The sequence below is a fragment of the Lonchura striata genome, chromosome 3, assembly GCF_050655825.1.
Source record: "Lonchura striata isolate lonStrDom1 chromosome 3, ASM5065582v1, whole genome shotgun sequence".
Classification (NCBI taxonomy): Eukaryota; Metazoa; Chordata; class Aves; order Passeriformes; family Estrildidae; genus Lonchura; species Lonchura striata.
In genome coordinates, this window is record NC_140705.1 from 111971664 (window position 1) to 111993446 (window position 21783).

General features: G+C 42.8%; 1 protein-coding gene across 1 annotated transcript; it reads left to right on the forward strand.

Moving 5' to 3' along the window:
- The first annotated feature begins 5717 nt into the window (after positions 1 to 5717).
- On the forward strand, positions 5718 to 12799 carry CNRIP1 (cannabinoid receptor interacting protein 1). The gene is made up of 3 exons (XM_021555865.4): positions 5718 to 5995; positions 6623 to 6767; positions 11361 to 12799. The coding sequence occupies exons 1-3, from the start codon at positions 5817 to 5819 to the stop codon at positions 11523 to 11525; spliced, it is 489 nt and encodes a 162-aa protein (XP_021411540.1). The 5' UTR covers positions 5718 to 5816; the 3' UTR covers positions 11526 to 12799.
- The last annotated feature ends 8984 nt before the right edge of the window (positions 12800 to 21783 follow it).

The following is a 21783-nucleotide window of genomic DNA, read 5'->3' on the forward strand; positions in this document are numbered from 1 at the left end:
GTAAATCTAAACACAGTGACACCTAGCCAAAGGCTCCAGAATTTACCATTACTATTTATTCTACTCAGTGTCAAGACACAAAATAACTTCCATCTAATGTTTGCTGCAGGCAACCACTTTTATAACACTTCTCTATATTGTTTCTTCAATGCTCAGCTGGTCCTTTTGCTGTTCCACTTTACAAGTCTGGTACAATCCTGTTCTTTAATGCTGAGGGTTGGTTTCATTTACCACTCACCACTGCAGGGAAGTCAGCACTTCACCCCTCCCCAGGGAGAAACAGGCTGATGTAGCTGAATCATTCATGTGAGGCAAAATGGTCCTTAAACACACAGTGGCTGTGGCAGGTGTGGATTGTGGATGTGGGACTTTGTCCAGCTATTCCTAAAGAGCAGCACCAGGCATGAGAGAGAGGAAAAGCTGCATTTCTTTCACCTCCCCACAAAGGGAAGGAGAGAAGAAAGAGAAAGAGAAGATAACCTGCAATGTGGAAATCTGCTATAATTTACTACGTCCTCTCCATTTCTGTCTCAGGTAGGTAAAAGTGCACGATGTCAGATGAGCAGAATTTGTCACAATATCACAATCTGCAGCAGAGCTGAATATGTTAGTTTACTGTTCTTGTACAGGAGAACTTACTGCTGGATTTCTTCAGAAAATTCTGCTTGATTTCTGCTCCTTCAGAATATGAGTTCCTGCAAGACTGAACAAAAAAGTGATCAACCACATTTATCTAAGCAAGAGATCTACCTGAGGGACTAAGAAGTGTTTATACCAAAAATTGGAGCTATACAGGAGCTACAAGGAAGGAAAAATTCTCAGTTACACCTGCTCCATTGCTCCAGAAGCCCTTGCAGAGATAGTTCTAACATGTTCCACCTGATCTACAGCAAAACACATGGCCTCTCCATAAATATGTCACTACAGCAAATCAAGATGCATCTGCAGGGGAAATTATAACAAATGTTATATGTTCAAAATAATTGTCTGTATGGGAAAGATGATGCACTCAAGTGATTTCCAAACAAGATAAAGACTGTCCAGCTGGTATTTCAGTAAAAAAAAAAAAAAACACTTCTCTTTCTGCACAGAGGCAAAGCGCTCAAAAGAATCAGTTTTAAATTGAGAGCTGGCAGGTGCAAGCCTTAGCACAATTCCTTACATACAGAATCACACATATGGCTATTTATAGAGCATGAGAGATTGTGGCTTTGCATATCCTTCTTGAAAAGAAACCCCAAACCACACATTTCCAAATTTAGCACTGTCTTAAGAAATTAATCAAAGAGGGGCAAGCATAAAAAGGCTAATACAGGTATCACATGTCACCTTAGAATTTAAATGCTGTGCTTTGGCCATCTTAAATGAACCATCTTGTTCTTCCTCAAGGTACATTTTACATGTTTAACGATTGTTGAGCTTTGCAGCAGGATTAATGCATTAGTGAGAAGGTCTGCCTAAATGCTAATACTTGAAAGCTTATGCAGTTGACACATATTATCATGCCTAGAGAGATCATATTGAGTAGAAGCAATCAAAAGACCAAACACATCTCTCCAGAGTGTTTTCTAGATAATTTAGAACTGTTTTCATGGAACACATCCACCTCACCCCTCCCCTGCAGTAGTTCCCCATCACTGACACATGCAGGTTATGCTGGTGCAGCAGGGAAGGTCTGTGCACAAGAAAGAGGTTTTGGAGAATTGCAGCTTGTTTGTAGCTCACACATCTTGCAGGATGGGTGAGACTTTCATAGTCTTAGGAAGAAAAGAGGTATAGAACTGCTGGGTACCACTCACTCAGCACTCCCTGCAAAAGCACTGAAGCATTTGCCAGGGCACAGGTGAGTGCTCCAGTCTTCCCACCCCAAGGGCAGGGAATTAGCTTAGTGTACCTCCCTGACTCCCCACAAGAGACTGGGAAGCCTCAGCTGCCAGGGGAATGAAAAGTAGATTTGAAGGACTAAAAAGAAACCAAACCAAAACACAGACATGTTCACAAAAGCCCAAACAAACAAACAGAAAAGCAGAAAAACAGTTTTGCAATTTGAAAGACATTAAATATTGCAGCCCCACCCCTCAAATGTAGGTGTAGAGAATGGTGGAATTGACACAACTTTATCTTTTTGTTCCCAGAAGCGAATTCCTGCTGTGACTTTGGAGAAATAGGACTTTGTCCTAAGTCTATGATCATTTATTTAGATTTGAATCTTGTAAATGTCAGTATGTTTACTCTGTGCTCCTGGAAAAACCACACCAACTCTTCTTCTTTCAGGCATTTTGCTGTTTATGGAATATCAAGTGATTAACACCAGGTAGTGTTGAAATCTGGGATCCATAGTAAATCCCCATGGGAACTGGAAGGGCCAGGGCCCATCCCACAGCATCAAACACCTCCATCCCTGAGCTGAGGTCAAGCCAGCACTCAACGTGCAGGGCGAGGTCAGGGGTATCCATGGCTGGAGATGTCTGTCAGAGCTGGAGAACAGCCATCCTAAGGGTAATCCAGGAAGGGCATGGCAACCAAAACTAAACTAAAACTAAACCATGGGCACCCCCAGGTGATGCTGGTCGGGGCCATTAAGGTGGGCAGCAACAGAACTCATCTCCCAGAAGGATTTAGCAAAGGCAAGCCCTTGATGTATACTGATAAAGGACATCTGGTGGGATCAGGTAAGTAAATGTATTAACACAAGTGAAATGATTAGATCAATCAAAAGAAGTTCATTGCCTAAATTAAGAATTTCTTCTTCATAAATGTTCTACTCTCACCATGTTACACTTGCATATGGTAAACAGTTACTATACATACACATTCCGTAATATGATATTTCTTTATTTATCCCTCACGTTTGCCCAGTACTGGTCAGGGATAAAATCCCAGTCTGAGCTGTGTCCATAGAAAGATAATCATTCAGGCAGAAATAATGAGAGAGAAAAAAAAATCCCTCGTTATAGATCTGACCTCTCATGTACTTCAGAAGCTAATTGCAATCAATGTCTTCAGCTACACACAATTTACTACAACATGATATGTCTGGCCCATGAAGCAAGTAAATCTGATCCCTGGCAATGGCCATTACTCTTCACACACTGCTTTAAGTGACAGTATCAGATTCCCCTCAGGTCATACCTCTGTGATTTCATACAGAATTACATTTAAACTTACAGAAAGGGCGTTTACTGCCAGCAAAACTTCCAACAGGCCACAAAATGCAGCAGTTTCTGCAGAATGCAATGCAAAATGAGATTTCTCGGCAGGGATGAAAAGAGATAAGGAGAAATGCACCGGGGGTGGGTGTTGTTATTGTTTTTGTTTTGTTTGTTTAGTATTTTTGCAGAGATACACAGTTCTGAGAGGCAGGGATCATATCCTGCCCCTATATTTGTGGGAACCTGAATGCCTGAACACATTATAAAGCCTACAGACTCTAAGCAAGGGGTATTCAGTAGGATTTGAGGGGTTTGGGTTTTTTTCCGAGAGGTTTTCAGCAGAATGTATTATTTTGCTTAAAGTTCATAATAAAATTAAATCACTGGATAACTTTCATGCATAAGAAAATGCAGCTGGGCAATGCTGTATCTACAATTTTTCTTATTTTGCATTACAGCACCACATGTACATCCCAACCTTAGAGAAATAAAGAACAGGTTAGGTCCAGTGCAACATGGACCTATGAAATTCTCCAAACAAAACCATTAACTCTGCCATAATGTCCAAACAAAAAATATGTTTGTGGCCCAAAGCTTGTGTCAGACATAAGGGTACTAACAGTTTTAACAGCAAATAAAAAAGAATGGAAAAGAGACACAAACCTGCCTGGGTTAAAAGATTGGAATGAGATGGGCTGAGAGTTGAATTATGGTAAATGGTTCGGTTTCAAAGATCCCCAGATAAGGGCTAGGCAGGTGGCTTGGGAGGGCTCCCAGGTGAGGGGATCAGGGGGATTTGGGGGCTCCCACAGGTGAGGGGTCGGAGGGATTTGGAGGTTTCCCCAGGTGAGGGGTCAGGGGGGATTTGGGGGTTCCCCCTAGATGAGGGGTCAGGGGATTTGGGGGCTCCCAGCTGAGGGCTTGGGGGAATTTGCTGGGTTCCCCCAGGTGAGGGGTCTGGGGGATTTGGGGTTCCCCCAAGTGAGGAGTTGGGGGGATTTGGGGTCTCCCCCAGGTGAGGGGGTGGGGAGTGATTTGGGGGGTTCTCCCAGGTAGGGGTCGGGGGTGATTTGCGGGGTTCCCCCTAGATGAGGGCTCGGAGGATTTGGGGTTCCCCCTAGATGAGAACTCGGGGAGATTTGGGGTCCCCCAGTTGATGGGTTTGAAGGATTTGGGGTCCCCCAGGTTATGGGTCGGGAGGATTTGGGGTCCCCCAGATGAGAACTCAGGGGATTTGGGGCTCCCAGGTGATGGATCTGGAGGATTTGGGGTCCCCCAGGTGAGGGGTCGGGGGGATTTGTGGTTCCCCCTAGATGAGAACTCGGTGAGATTTGGGGTCCCCCAGGTGAGGGGTGGGGGGGGATTTGGGGTTCCCCAGATGAGAACTCGGGGGGATTTGGGGCTCCCAGGTGATGGGTTTGGAGGATTTGGAGTCCCCCAGATGAGAACTCGGGGGGATTTGGGGTTCCCCAGATGAGAATTCGGGGGGATTTGGGGCTCCCAGGTGAGGGATCGAGGGGATTTGAGGCTCCCAGGTGATGGATCGGGGGGATTTGGGTTTCCCCAGATGAGAACTCGGTGGGATTTGGGGTCCCCCAGATGAGAACTCGGTGGGATTTGGGTTTCCCCAGGTGAGGACTCGGTGGGATTTGGGGTTCCCCAGATGAGAACTCGGTGGGATTTGGGGTTCCCCAGATAAGAACTCGGGGGGATTCGGGGTCCCCCAGGTGAGAACTCGGGGGTTTTGGGGTCTCCCAGGTGAGAACTCGGGGGATTCGGGGTTCCCCAGGTGAGAACTCGGTGGGATTCGGGGTCCCCCAGGTGAGGACTCGGTGGGATTTGGGGTTCCCCAGGTGAGAACTCGGTGGGATTTGGGGTCCCCCAGATGAGAACTCGGGGGATTTGGGGTCCCCCAGGTGAGAATTCGGGGGATTCGGGGTCCCCCAGGTGAGAACTCGGGGGTTTTGGGGTCCCCCAGGTGAGGACTCGGGGGTTTTGGGGTTCCCCAGATAAGAACTCGGTGGGATTTGGGGTTCCCCAGGTGAGACCTCGGTGGGATTTGGGGTCTCCCAGGTGAGAACTCGGTGGGATTCGGGGTTCCCCAGGTGAGACCTCGGTGGGATTTGGGGTTCCCCAGGTGAGGACTCGGGGGTTTTGGGGTTCCCCAGGTGAGACCTCGGTGGGATTTGGGGTCCCCCCGGTGAGAACTCGGGGTTCGGGTCCCCCCCGCAGCAGCCCCGGCGCTGCCCGCCCTGGCCGCTATCCGCGCCCGTGGTGCTGAACGGCGCAGCCCGGCCCGGGCCGCTCTCGTTTCCTCCGGGATTAAACCCGCGCTAATCGGGGCCGGATTAACTCCCTGGAAACCGGCTGCGATTTGAGCAGCTGCAAATGTCCCCCCCAAACGGGGATATGCGGCGGGGTGCCGGGGGGAGCACGATTGTGGGAGTGGGGGGACAGACATCACCCGGCCAGATGCTACGCCGCGATTAAACGGGAGGGAAAATAAATAATCGAGGATCTCATCCGCTGCTTTTGGGAAGGGCTGGGCTGGCTGGGATCCGGCAGCCCCTCCTCTTCCTTCTCCCTCCTCCTCTTCGTCTGGCTCGCTGCTGGCCAGCCGCTGTTCCTCGGAGACGAGCGCCGAGCCCGCGGGCCCCGCCGGCGATGGGCGACATCCCCGGGCTGGTGCGGATCAGCGTCTCGCTCAGGATCCAGCCCAACGACGGCGCCGTGTACTTCAAGGTGGACGGGCAGCGCTTCGGGCAGAACCGCACCATCAAGCTGCTCACCGGGGCCAAGTACAAGATCGAGGTGTCCCTCCGACCCGGCACCGTGCAAGCCACGTAAGTGCTGCCCTTCTCCTTCTCCTCCTCCTCCTCAGGGCGGCATCCTCTTTATTTTTAGATGTTTAATGTTTTTTCCTGGCAGGCTGACAGCGCAGGGTTGCCGTGATTTCTCCCTCGCCGCCCTTCCCCGTCGGTGGCCCCGTTTCTGCCAGCTGTTCCCTGTGCCAGGGCTGGGAATCGCTGCCTTCCCTCTCCCTCCCCGCCTTCTCCCGGAGATTTTTCGAGCCCAGCTGCTTTTCTCCCTCCTTTTTGCCGGAGGAAGAAGCTCCTCCTACACAATGCCCGAGCCTGGCTGCGGCGTGGCAAAGCAGGGACAGAGATGGGGAACCAGCTCTGGGTGGAAATTAAACCTCTCCCCGCCGAAGAGATTCCACTGGCCTCTCCCTATCCCTTCCAAATCAGATCCTGCCTTCCTCTCCTTTCTGCTCCTTCCCTGGGTGACTGCAGAGCCCTGGCGTGTTTCAGCAGCCCCAGTGAGTCAGCAGCACATGCAGGTCTGCTAAAATCCCTGAAGCTTTTCCCCAGCACGCAGGCTGCCGGGCTGCAAACCCACGTGCTGGCTCCAAATTGGCAAGGAAAGGGGGAATTCGGGGCTGTGAAAGGCTGGATCCTGTCTTTTTGCAGGACCATGGGCATCGGCGGTGTCAATGTCCCGCTGGAGGAAAAATCACGGGATGCACAAGTGGCCTCTTACACGGGGATCTACGACACAGAAGGGGTGCCCCATACCAAAAGTGGGGAGAGACAGCCCATCCAAGTCAACATGCAGGTACGTGGTGCTCCAAGCTGCCATGAGAGAACCAGGGAGGGCAGCAGGGGGTGGATTCCCAGGGAGAGTGTGGCGAAATATTCCAGGGCAAAGTCTGGTGGCAGCTGCTGCCTTCCTCTTTGCTTTGGGTCGCTAAGGTCGCTGGCCAGAACGTAGCTGGGAAATACAAATCCTGCTGCCTTCACTCCCAGGAAAACAGCAAAGGCCAGGAGGAAGTAGAAGGTTTTCTAGCAACCCTTTGGGGTGCTGCAGCAGAAAGAATTGTGAGCTGAACATCCCACCCCTTCTATAGGACATACTACACATATCAGGCAGCTCCCACCAAGGTTCTTGGCTAGAAATCCAATCCCTTGGCATACAGGGACCCTCTTTTGCCTGGCAGCACCATTTTTTTTTTTTTTGGCACAGAGCATGCCCCAAGCACAAGGGATGACTGCTTTCCCCTTCCATCTGTCACCCTCAGCACGCCTGAGGACTTGCCAGAGACTAGAAGCATGCATGAGAACAACACCTAAGGCTGTCTTCTCTTTTCCCATATGTTTCCATTATCTGCACCCACAAACCAAAGTTCATGTTTCAGTGGCTCCTCACCCCAGCCTTAAAGAGAGGCTCCATGGCCCCAGAGTGAGATGACAAAAGCTCCAGCCCACAAGGCAGCAGAGCTGACAGAAGACATGAAGAGCAGCAGGCAGATTTCCACAGCACTCTTTGGGTGGTATGCTCAATTTTGGCAGGTTTTTTTTTATTTTCTTCTCCTGATTATAGCTGTGAGGGATTCCTGCTGTTTATTCCATGTCTTCTGTACCAAAAAAAGAAATCAAGGCAGTAAGCCATCTTCATCTGAAGCTCTCTTAAGAGTCTGTTCCAGTTTATACAAGCCCACCAGATTTCAGAATTTTATAACATTTGCTTACTGCACACGGGATTTCATATTGCTCTTCAGGATTTTTTCTGGAATCATAGTTCAGCATAGTAATCCCCTTCTGAATAAGAACTGTAACATCTCCATTTGGTATTTCTAATAATTACAGTGTGCCTTACTTAATTTTGGAGACTACATCACATTACTATTTCATCATCTTAGGTTATTAAGACTAATATGGAGTGTTACATTAATCACTTTTATATACGGCCACCTCCTATTAACACCCAGGAAAACAAAGCACAGTATTTTTTCACAACAAGCTGAACATAGCTGCTGGATGCCACTGCTGATCACTGTAGTTATATTTCACCTTGCACCAGGAGGAGAAAGGACTGCATTCCCAAAAAAACATTTGCTTTGACTAAGGCATCCCTGTTTTGCTGGTCACCTTTGCCCTTAAGTGAGGCAGTGATGTGAACTCTGAAAATCTAGAAGTTTAACTTTTCCTTTGGAGAAAACCAAGTCAAATCACAGGTGAAATGTAAGGATTTCTTACACTTCCTACAAGCTCTGGCATGGTTTGTTGCAGCATCAGAATGAGTAGCCACAATATTTGCCCAAAGAGCTGCTTTTACAGATCAGATCCTGGGATATTAACCATGAAGCTAATAGGATTTTCAAGCATTAAGCAGGTTCTTAAGTCCTTTTAGGAACTGATCTTGATAGATAGGTTCATCAGTACATGATATTTTAAGTATTAAATATAAGCAACTCAACAGGGATTTCCATGTTTAACTCATGATTTAGCTGCTTAGCTAAGCGGAGCTGTAACAGATTTAGGGAACAAACCTCAGATACCCCAGTCTGAAAACTGCTTTGGATACCTACTTCCTGAATCTTCAAAACTGAGCTTATTGCAAGCAGCTTTAAATTTTCCTATTTCCTTCAGCTATGAGGAACTTCTGCCTCCACTTCCTTTTCTAGAACAGACAGAATCCCAGTGCATCCTATGGTGATAAGGACAGAATTTTAGGCATAAAAACTGAATTCACATTAGAAGTAGATTGTGAGATCAGTCCTGCAGACAAAAACAAGTCTGATACTGCCAATCTAGTGTCTGAATGACTTCAGGTACATTAAGATCCATAAGAACTTCTTTCCTATCTGCTTTGAAACTTTAAATAAATAATGCTTTGTGTTGCAGCTTTAACTGGCTAGTAGAGATCTGTCCCATGACAGCCAGAGTTTATACATGTTAAACAACAATCCTGTTTCTGAATTCCAGGATCTGATTACAGGTTTCTGTTACCTGATTTGTCAATCAGGCACACAATCCAGAAACTGCTCAGCTGTCTGGCAAATGGTGTAAACTAAGTTAGAAGTCTGCCTTTGGGCCTCATTTTATTCTTGATCAGACCAGTCTAAGATTGAAAAAATAAGCTAGAACTGTATTCACAGTAATAACTATAAAATCATCCCAGCATGCAAATGTAGAGGGAGTGATTCAATAACTATTTACTCCTACAGCACCAGATGATAGAGAAGAGCAGACAGGAAAATGCACTTAACCTGAAGGCTGACCTGCAAAGAGCAGGGCTGTTCTTCCTCCCTGGGGATGCCCATATATAAACTCAGTGGAGTAGCCAGGGTTGGATTGCAGGAGCCACCAGGGGAGCTCTGAGGATGCAGAATGTTCTTTATGCCACAGAACTTCTGCACGTGCTAAGTACTGGGCTAGGGGAGGCACATGGTAGTAGAAAAGCTGTGCAATTAATTTTTTCTTTCTCCTGGAAATCCACAGCAGTCAAACTACTCAGGATAACTCAGCAAACAGGGTCACTGAAGGAAAATTAAATTTGCTTTCTTCATCTGTCTTTTTGAAATTCAGATCCTTCATACATTAATGAAATCAAATTATGCTCTTGTGTCACATCACCTTCTACAAAGGTTATTAGAAATGCCTTTTCTTCCTCTGTTTCTGCACTGAGGGTGGCTGATTCTCCTCTCTGACAAGTTTTGTGGACTGTGCACAGTAATATCCAGTGTACTTAACCTTTACTGTCATGCATTATAAGCAAAACAGGGCTACTATCAAAGACAATTGATTTTAAAAATGTTCTTAACTAAGGTTTTAGTTAAGATAAAATAGCCTGTATATTTGAGTCTTTCTTAGAGGAAGTGGCAGAAATGTTTCAGTGACTCCTTCAAGGTAACACTTGTAACTGGAGCCAATAAAACCCCTCCACTTACAGCACACAGCAACTTCTGCTATTGTCAAGGCTAAATTTAACTTACCACAGTGGGCAGAGGGAAGGTTTAAAGCAATGGCTGTTACACAGCAGCACCTTACAAACCACATTTGAATTTCAAAAAAACAACAATAAATATGTCCTTCTGAAAAAATCTGGATACAGAAGACTCTGCTTGTAAATCAGGAACAATTTCTCTGTAAAAGGGCTTTCACACTGATTTTGCAAGTGTGATTGTAGCAGGCAGATGATCAAAGATCAGTTCCCAGGCACATGATAGGAATGGAAAACAGTCAAATGAAGAAGCTGTCATTAAAGCGAGTGATGGAAATACTGAAAGGGAAAAAGTACTGAAGAATGGTGCCATTGAGTAGCACTAAATTCACTATTTATTATCTTCTAAAACCATAACACAATCAACAAGCCATACTGGCTTAGGACCAATGGCAATACATATAGGCTTCACACCCACACTTGAGATTCTCTGCAATGTCTCAAGGCATAGGAGCTCAAATTTTCCATTACCATTAAAACTGAAATCATAGTTTATGCTTGAAAGCTTCACTGGGGTTTTTCTGATGTTGTACAGGTGTCTAGGAGTGGCTTAAAGAAAAAAACAAAAAACCTTTATTTTGCAGAACTTTTTTTTATTATAGCCACAGAGCTTTCATTATAGCCACAGACTCACTCACTTCAAAGCTGCATGCACAGACAATTTAAAGTCAATGTCTCGCTACTTTGCTGTATTAGACACTTATCTGCTAAACAGGCTGATTACCTCTTTACTAGCTCCTGTTACTCAGTTGCACTATCACAGTCCAACTAACAGTTCCAGATATGCACACAGAAATTCTCTTGCTCAAGTCTCATTTGAAATGTGGAATGGAATCCCAGGAATGTCATAAGTGGTGTGCAAGAGCAGCACATCTCAGTCAATACACTACAAACACAAGTCTCCAAAATGCAGATACATTACAAGCTTCAGACTAAGGAAAAGAAGAATCTTCCCAATCCCAGCTGCAGCTTGTAGGTATGGTATAAAGGTAAATACCATTTTCCTTTAAAGGTAAATGTTGTGATTATACTTTAAAGTGGTGGTCTGTATCACTGCAGACCACTGGTACATGATCTACAGTGCATACAAGCTCTGTCATCTTAAGAAAGATTATGGCTTTGATTTGTGTTGTCAGTAACATTTATCCATTAGCCAACTTGAGTATTTTCCTCCCTTGTCTATCCCAGATGTGTGTGCAAGAGGAGGACAGTACATGCAGGATCTTATCCTTCATGGCTAAAAATAAAATACTTTCTGATTGCTAGAGCAGGTTTTACAGGTCTTCGATTTCTTGATCTGAGGAACAAAGATCCTTATCTCAGGTGTTTTATGTTCTGCAGCTTCACAAGTGCTATTTCTCAGGATGAGAGAGAAACCAACAAAACAACCAGCTCACTAACACTGGTATTCCCTCTTCCTCACAGTTTAATGACATTGGTGTCTTTGAGACAGTCTGGCAAGTCAAATTCTACAACTACCACAAACGGGATCACTGCCAGTGGGGAAACAGCTTTGGCAGTATTGAGTACGAATGCAAACCAAACGAAACACGCAGCCTCATGTGGATCAATAAAGAGACCTTCCACTGAAGAGATGGGAAACCAATACTGCTGGACAATCTCCCTAAAGAAAAATCTACCTTTATAAACCAGCAAGAAGCCTTAACAAAGGCATACTGTAACACTGCTTTGTCCATAAGGTTCCAGCAACTACATTGTATATACAGGTGGTGCCACTAAAATATTTGCCTATTACTGTATTTTAAGTTTACCATGGCATCTGCAACATTCTTTATCTGTCACCCTGAGAATACTAAAAGGTTCATGGTAAAGGATTATCTGATAGCTTGGTAGGAAGTCATATCATAATACTGTTGTAAGTATTTGGATTATTCTGACTAGATGTAACAACTTTTGTGAAGTGTTTTGCTTCGTTGCTTAGAATTTGGATTAACATCACATTGGTGATTTCTGTATTTACGTTTGTGTTTGCTCCAAAATCGGTGTGTTCCTTCAAGCATTTTGTCGTACTGTCCTCCCAGTGGGCACCAAAAATTAAAAATATGGTTACTTGTAGGTTTAGTTAAATGGCAGCTAATGCACTGTTGGTATTGTGCTTTCATACCAAGGGATTTGGGAACTCATTCTCCCTTTTGTTAAGTGCTGTAAGATATTCTGTGAAGTTTGCTAATTTACCAAATCTAAAGAGGATTCTTTTTTATTAAGTTGCCCAGTCTTTGAAATAGCATTAGGAAATGGTATAAAATATTTTGAAGGAAGAGCAATAAATCAGTTGTGTTATCCAAGACATCTAACAACGTGGCTAAGACCTATCTTAAGATCATATAGGATCCTTGAGAGATACAGCAGCCATACTTAATTTATTTCCTAGAGTAAGAGTTCTGACATTAAACTCCATTTTTATTTTAATGGCACATTGCTGAAATCAGTTAAATCTCACAAATGAACATTTTCAAGCCTGACCACTGTATTCATTGACAAGATTTCTGACCAACAAGCACTCAGTAGTGTGAAGGGTGCAGATCCCAGTGCATGTTTATACATGCACTGCAGTCTTTCAAATAGAGATAAGCATGCAAGCATTTGCATAGTTATAACAAAAGGTGCTTCATAAACACTAGATCAGTGTTTGACACAAACACACAACACAAAACAGACATATCTTTTATTTCAGTAAAGACAGGGAAGCAAGGAAACAACTACATTTGTCCTGTCCCCAGCTTGGGTTGAAGTAAGCTGTCAGTTCCTGCATATCTGTTATTCCCTTTGTGAATACTTTGTAAATTGTATATGTAAATGGTAAACATGACTTTTGATCTTTGTAATAAAGGACCTAAACAATTTCTTCTCTACTGTGGCCATCTAATAAGCTGAAAACAGTGTATAATAAAAGGCAGTGGTTTTAGAGAATCAGACAGGAGAGGGTATGGAGCCAGTGCTTTCTGAGAATGCAGTCCAAAGTACCTTCTGTTCTTCACCCAAAGCTACTGTTTCTAGGAAACACAGACCCAGTGGGCTAAAATGCAGATGGTTAATGTGATAACACTCAGAAGAGCTTATTCATATGCACTTAGTTCCAGTAATATAGTGTGAAAAGTAGAGATTTAGGACAGAATTGAATGAGCAAATAACTATTTTCTTCCACTGAATTATTAATCAAAAGGCTTTACTAGTTTTCTAGTTTTACTAGATTTCTGCAGCCAGAACAACTGACAGTGGCACTGATGTAACATGGCTGTGGAATGGTGAGCCAGCCAGCTGCATCTCCACTCTAAGGCAACATTAGATAGGCAAATTTTACTGAAATGAAAATCTAGAAATAATCTTCTCCATTAACTTCTTTCCTAGACTTTTCCTAGCAAGAATTCTTCAAAATGAAAAAACTGACCAAACTGAAACCTGCATTTCAGGCAGAAGTACTACTGCCAGCATTTTAGCAGAAGTTTCCAGATAACATGATTTTATGATTCTAGACTTCCAGCTGTTCTGTCTCTACATTGCTAGAAAAGTGATTTTATTCTTCAATAATTTGCATATTTGGGTTTATTTTGTTTCTACATATTAACACATATCTACACTTACACACTGGCAAGAAATATATATGACACATAAATTCACAGACTTCTGTCCTAGTAAAAAACACAGTGTCCTAGCTGTCCAGCATTTCAAAAATGCTGCAATGAATAAATCCAGCTGATCCTGGCAAAGTAGGATGGTTATTCTCAGCCAGCTGGAAGTATACCCTTCCTAAGGTAAATTCTTGTGCCCACATTAATGCCAAATAGAGCATCTTTTCACTTACAACCTAGCATGTCCCGTAGTAATTCAGTTGAGAGGATGCTCAAGAGAAAAAGGCTGCAGATGGAGTGAGTTGCTTTTAAAAGGAAGGAGAGAACAGCAAGAACAACTGTTGTAGACACACCATATCCTAAGACTGAACATTTCAGCACCCCTTTCACAGAAGCAGCAGGGATAGAAAGGATGAGAATTGGTTAATCACTTCTCTGGGGATGTTGTAAATGGCATTTATCAGCTCTTATATCCTTCTCCCCCGGGTGAGGTTTAAGCATACAGAAATGTGATTTGCATTATTCTTAAATAGATTATTCATGGGATATTGGTTGAGTATCCATACCACCAGCTCTGCTACTCCACACATGTAAAGCAAAAGTCCCATCAACCTCCTCTTGCTCATCAAGTGCTTTGCTAACAAAGTAAATATTTGCACCTAGTAAAGGAGACCCAAGACTTCAGCCATTCCCTGAAAGTAATGTTCTAAATTTCTTTCATCCAGGACAACTCTGTTGAATATTCATAGCATTTGAGTCCCTACAAAACTGTTACTGTGACAGTTTGATGCATTATTCAATAAGCAGCATTTAATTCTCCAGACAAGTTTGTTCTTTACACAGCTTTTTCTAATTAATATGTCCATTTTTATACAGAACTCCATAATTCAGGACACAGTACATTAAGATTTAATATATATGTCAGAAAATGCTGACAATGTGTCAATCCAGCTGAAGCCACAAAGCACTCATAGCTGGAGGTTTTATAAATAAGAAACTTCAAGATTTTTGTCATGAAGTGTCCAGCTGTCATTTTCATCAGAAAAATGAAACAAACATTCCAAATCTTTGTGTCACTTTTTCATCTATATTTCGAGGTAGCAGATAGTTCTTTGATACTGCTGAGTAAGAGGATTCAAAAGCAAGTTATTAGTCATGACTATTAGAGTTATGATCCTGCACAGGGCTTTGTATTAGATCATTTGATTTTGCACGCTTTGTGTTTAGTGCAGCTACTACAGACTTTGGTATCTCCCACCAGCTGACTGTATATGAAACAGAAATAATTCACCTCAAGTCTCAATGCTCTGCTTTCTCATGGTAAAGAGATTTTACTGGCTTCAGCTGAAGCTCTGCCCATTGGTTTGCAAATGCAGTGACCCTTACTGATTCCAGACTAGCAAAGAATCAAAAGACATCATTTATGCAATTCTTTGTTTAAAAGATGTGACAGAACTTCTGTACAATAAAGGTGTAAGTTTTGTCATACAAGGCTTTTGCATGCCAGGAGAGGTTCTCTTTCTCTTGGTTAAGAGCACTGCCCTCACTTGCTGTGTAAAATTTTAATGTATGTGCTGCATGTTCCATTCTTCTAAAGCCTCATGCAAAGCTGTGATTAAATAAGGACGTGGCACGTTGTAAATGCTAACCCCTCTCTGAGATCTGAAACAAATGCAATGACTTTCAAAATTCAAAGCAGTGAGCATTGCCTTAGTAGCAGCAGTATAATGAGTCTTTCAACATTTATGTTTTCTCCTAACTCTCCAAAGCTCACAAGTAATGACTTGCAAAGTCCCCTTTAGTGTAGCTGCTCCAGAAGAGGCACTCACTCCTGCCCACAGGCTTCCCCTGCTGCATGCTTGGCAGCTGCCACCAGCATTCCTTGGACTGCTTCCTTTCCCCCCTCTCCTGATACCAGGATTTAAGGCTTCAAATCCCTATTGAGCATTGGCTTTCAGCATTAGGAAGACAAGGTGGCTGTCACTATAGGACACGAGAAAGCACAACACGAGCCACTGCGATGGCAAGGTAAAAAAGAAGAAGGTTTATTTTCTGACTCTAACTTTTATACTTTTCCAAAGGTGACAGTGGACTGGAGAGTGAATGGGCCACCTCTCCAAAGACATTGGACAAACCACCAGTACATCAACTTCCTCCACCCCTACGAAGGAATGCAAAACAATATGTTGTTTATAGAAAATGTGTGGGAAAGTTCTCTAACAGAATGTAAACTCAGAAGGCTTTAGAAAATCTTAAGAATCAGGGAGACAGGTGGCATCAAGCTAGGAAGAGACAAGCCAGTTCTCTCTGCATTGCTTCTCTCTGTCTGCTGTAAGGTTTTATGTTATCCCACTGCAGTTACTGGAGTCTGTTACCATTTGACCCACAGTGAATTGCACTATGAGCACATAGACAAACAGATCTCCATTGGAGACATGGCTTAAAAGCAATGACAGACAGACTCTCCATCAATATTTATGCCAAAAAATAGTAAATTTTATTTAAATAGTGAATTATTTCATGGCAGCACATCTGCCTTGACCAGGTGTAAAGCTCTGATATTCTGTTTGTCCTCACTCACACAAACTTGAGTCTTGATGCTGCAATCCACGTGCAAGTGCTTTGCACACTCTCTGTAACACATGTTTCCCTCCCCCAGACAACAGGCACTCCTACTTCCTTTATTCCAACAGTGAGGAACAGCCTGCTGTCCTATATAAGATCTGCAGACTGAACAATCCTGGGAGAAGAAATTACAAACTTTTAGGGCATGATGATGAAGGCAAGAACTACATAACTATGCTGGTGGTTACCTGGACCTTCTGCTCATTCTCAGCACAGTAAAGACAAGGCTGGGAGCCTGCTGTTACAGGAGTTACTGTGACAGCACTGTCAGTAACATCCTCGTGAAACTACAGAATATGTGCTGCAGGGACCAAATGTTCTCAGAAGTTTGAACTGAATCTTTATGAGTTTAATGTGAACCCCAGAGGGTCTGCAAACAAGTGGCAGTAGTGCAATAGCACAACATACACTCTTTCTGACTGTGATGGATGGCATTCTCCTGCTCACTAATTTGCTATGCCAACAGATTCACCTCAGGCACTTCCATAATTCAGACTTACTGGAGAGAACAAACTATGATCAATTCTGTGCATAGAGTATATAGTCTGAGTTGGTGCCTTTTTTTTAATTTGTTGGGTATAGGAGTTTTTTTTTTAGTTAACTGTATAATTTTCACTTCTGGCTTCTGAGACATCTCTGACTAAATACTATGCTACAGGTAAGCTGAGCAAATGTAGGAAACAGCAGGGTATGAAAATACAACTGCAGTCATCCCTGTTTTGTATGGAAACTATATGATTACCCTCCAAAGACTTTGAAAGCATTAAAATAAACAAACAAAAAAGTATCAAGCATCTACACTGTTCAAGTCTGGCAGCATTATGTGTATCAGGACAAAGTACTAGCCAGATATAAATGCGCTGGTCACACAATAAATTAAATTTATAATGTTTTCACTGAACTTTGCTAACCTTAAGGGAGGTAGAAGGTAGATAGTTAAGAAAACAAAAGTCCCAAATGCACTGCTGGTACAAAGTTCCACCGAAACATGTGTAGTAAACAGGAGAGACAAATTTGCCCTAATATGCTAAAATGTGAATGAACTTCCCTTGCTTAAAACAGAACTGTAAAAATTTGGACCTAACCATTTAAGTACAGATTAAGTATAACTTAAAGATGTTGAGGAAACACTTCCAGGGAGGTTGTCTGTTACAAATACAGCAAAAAGATTTCCTCTACTGATTTTACCCTATCTTAAAAAATACATTTCTTTTTCTCCTGGAAGCAAGAACTAACATTTTGCACTTGGAAACAGGTAGAGAATCAGTTGTACAATAAACTTACAGAGCTGAAAAGTTTCTTGAAGGGTTGGGTTTTTTTTTTTAATAAAAGCAACTATCAATTTTGACTTCTTTCTGCTTCAGCCCTGCAATTCCAGCAGCAGCCCTCAAACACAAATACATAAGCAAAGAAGGAATGCTGCCATATACTTAGCTCCAGAACTGAGAGATAATGCAAGCAGCACAAGAAAGGGAGATTATTTGCCACCTTACAGTCTGCCTATAACCTTTATTCTTGAAGAACCATGACTAGGACAGCTAAGTACACAATTTTTACTTATACTCCTGGATTCTACAAATCCAGGAGGAACCATGCCTTAATCAGAGACACCAGCTTCTGTCCAGGTATCTAAAGGGAAATCATTGGAGAGGCATGGGCTTGGAGTCATGATACAAAGAAAGATATAGGAGAATCTCAGAGTGTGCTTTTGACCCACAGGCACTTGGGGAAACAGTCACTAGGAGTGTCCATATGAAAATATAACACTAGCAGAGAACTCCCAAAAAAAATCTCTTTTGGTGGTCTCCATGTCAGTCACCATTAATGCTTTTTCTCAGTTCTGCTAGAAAGACTGTTCCTAACATCAAAAATCTCCTACTGAACTCCCCGTGGTTTTTATTGGTAAGTAGCTTTAAGCTTCTGGTTTACTAAACTCAGGGTCAGTAACTTTCCACAGATTTCATACTAATCTCAAACTTCTCAGGTTTCACTTCCTGTCACTGCTTATCTACGTCCCCTGTCTCTCATCTTTCATCCATAATGGAGAGACAGAAAAGCCTTTCTCTTCTCTCAGCATTTGCTGTTCAATCTACCACTCATTTTCCTTGAAGGCTCTGGAGTAAGTGGCAACTTCCAAAATATAAGGCCCTCAGTCATTCAGGAACTTTTAAAGTAATAATCCAAGAGGGTGGGAGAAGCAGCACAATATTCCATAGTATGGAATGAGCAAGGAAGCCCTTACACCTCCAGCACAGAGGGCATAGCAACGGAGTACATCAGTACCCTGTGGAGCAGCACTCCTCAAAACATTAGAGGAATACTCCAAGGAGAAGTTGGCACAGCTCAGCCAAGCCAAGCATGCTGCTCATGTTGCTGAACAACATTCAAGCTAGTTTTATACTACTTAACAAAGAATTTTAATTGAGTGGAAAAAAGGGTGGAATCAGTTTTGGCCCATCTCCTTCTTGCCTCCTGGGCTTTTATTAAAATCTCACAGAAATGAAAAATTAAATAAAACAATGGTCTTTAGGATGCAGTGGAAAAAAAGTAGGCTGTCAAATCTCAGCTCAGAGTGACATGTTGTTTAGCCCCTTTAATACAGAATTCCTGGGAGGAGGACAAGGCTTTAATGCAATCTGCAATAGGTGATACAAACCAGTGCTTTAAATTACTTCAAAAACACCAGAACTTGTCTCTGAAATGGTTTCAACCATAATCAACAAGTTTTCAAACAAGACTTCATTTAAAGTGAGCAGGTACAAATTATTAGTCATTCCAGTCCAGAGTAAATGTCCAGCTCTGGCAAGTTTTCTCCTCTGTATTTTTATCATTATTTCAATTTCCACAGCTATTGTAAATGCAGGTGAAGCCAATGGGAAGAAATGATGATGTCTGACTCAGTTCAGAAGGCTGAATGATTCCTTTATTATAACTATGCTAAAATACATTAATATACTATATAAAAGGAGGATACTAAAACTACACACTACTTTCTCTGACTCTAACTCTAGCACAACTCGTGACCCTCTCTCAATAGTCCAGCCCCAGGTGGGTTGGATTGGCCATCAGGCTCAAACAATCCTCACCAGAATCCAACCAAACACTCACCCCAGGTAAACAATTCTCCAAACACATTCCACATAGGAAAAACAAGGAGCAGAAATAGAAATTGTTTTCTCTTTCATTTCTCTCTGTGCACCTCTATGAAAAATCCTGAGAGTGAGAGAAATGTGCTTGCCACACACAGCTCCAGTAGAAGAAAATTAACTGCTGAGGATTCAGAGGTTTAAAGCCATTTCTTCCAGGTCACAGTTGCTTTGCAGAAATCACTGCCATGTGAATGCTAAAAACAGTACAACTTTTATTTTACTTTTGTTCTCTTAGTGTGTCATGGTGAACCATGGGAATTATAGAGGCTAATTTCCTGTCCATCTCCTGTGGATTCCCTGGTGATATAACATTACAGTTCAATTCATGATGCAGCACCTCTATCATTAGGGAAACTTAATTTCATCCAGTATACTGTGTTCAGATTTGTAATTTCATAAACTAAAGCAACTCAGGAGTTGATTTTCATTAAAAAAACGTTTAATATTGGGGGTGGAGGGGTGCAGAGGAAGGAGAAGAGCAGAAAAAAATTGCTGTAGGGAAAAAAGCAGCAATCAGAAATCCCAGCCAATTGGTAGATGGGGCCACTAACAGCAAATAGAGAACTGTAGAATTAGCCAGGTTGTAAAAGACCTTTAAGACCATCGAGTCCAGTTGTTAACTCTGCCAAGTGCACCGCTGAACCATGTCCCCAAATGCCACATCCACACATCTCAATCCCTGCAGGCATGGTGACTCATCTGTACCAGGAAGGAACTTTCAACCCTAAGGCCATTTGTGAGCTGTAAACCACAGGTAAAACCTCCCCATCCCCATTTGAGCTGCACAGACCTCTCTCCCTCCCACACAAACACTCCAGCCTTGCAGAACCCAGTGCAAGTAATTCTGAGTGAACTCCCCTTTGCTATTGCTGATTTTCTCTAATCTGAACTGGCACCTGACGAGCAGCAGCCAGCGAGTGCTGTGTGGTCCAGAAGGGGATCAGAGAGGTCCAGGGGAGCTCACACAGCACTGGACATCACTGGTCACTGTCGAGGCAGGACGGAAATGAAAAGACTGACTCAGAAGGCTGTGAGAGTAAAACTCCAATTTATTCAAAATACACTGCTCTTTTATACAGAGCTTTGCAAGGATCAAATCCATTGGTTCTGAAGTGAAAACAACCCAAACCATTGCTGCAGAGTGCTTGACACACAGTGATAGAAATTAACTATAAACAATGTGAACAACAAGAGAGATAAAGAATTATTTACATTCTTTCCCAGCTCTTTCCCAGGCTTCTGCCTGGCTAGAAACTCTCAGTTTCTTTCTTTGACTGAATCTGAGACCCACATTTCTGCCAGCATCTCTCATGACCCTGACTTCATCCTTTGTTACATGCAGCCTCGTGAGAATCTCTGCTTGCCCACAAGTTTGGGAGCTTGCATTTCTTTGCAAGCACAATCATTAGGACTGCTCACCCAAACAATAACATTTTAACAGCTCTCATAAATGAAGATAATACTCCCTTAGCACAGCAACCATTCCCTACTTCAAAAATGACTCCAAACTGAACAAGATGACAATTTGGAAATTTGGCCAATGGATAGGATCCCAATATTCAATCTCAACAGAGCAGGTTTTTGCAGTGGGTCAGAGCACTTGGTGCTGGCTCAATCTGCTCTAGCTGGCAATGAATTGGAATTGGTAAAATTAAAACTCCACTGGAATACTAAAAATCCATCTCCCCCTCCCCAAAAGTGCTTCATTCTCAGGGGAATAACATTAGCATTTATGGAATAAATGCCTCAGGGTTTTGTTAATGTGCTAATGAGCTAGAGCCTTCCACCTTCAGATCACAAGCATGAATCATATTCAGCTCAAAGGTAAAAATACCGTTTCTAGCAGGAATTTTATATCAAGTTCTACTTCCAGCCCCTCCATCACAATTTCATCTTTATGCTTTCTATGCAGTTTTATTTTCCAAGTCATACATGGCTTTGAGCTCAGCAGAACATTCTACCAAGGACCACCAATCACAGCAAGACTGAAAATCATTTTAATACAGATCTTCGATATATACAGATTATCAAACTTAAAAAAAATAAAATTAATATGAATTTTTTTAAAGTAAGCTCTACAAACTCAAATTCATAGAAATGTTGAAAATACTATGGGTTTTCAGCAAAGAGCTGAAAAAAGAGCAAAGAAAGCAAAATCTGAAAAAGTATCAGCATCAGCTGCTTTAGATCCCTTTAACAATACAGAATCCACTGTGGCCACATCATAGTATTTAAATGATCTAGTTTTACTTACAGCAAGCAGTTACTTTTAAAACTGTATCTCAGTTATAAATCATAGTAAATTAAAATTTTACTTTGAGAAAAAAAAAAAAAAACAAACCAAAAAAAACAGGGAGCAGGGTCTTTCATTCCCATATTTGCAAGGTCCCACAGTGCTTGTAACCCTTTTTCCTGCTAATTTAAAATCCCGGTGTGATGCCCTTGTGGCTGCTCCTTGTCACAGCAGAGGTTCATGTTTTCCAC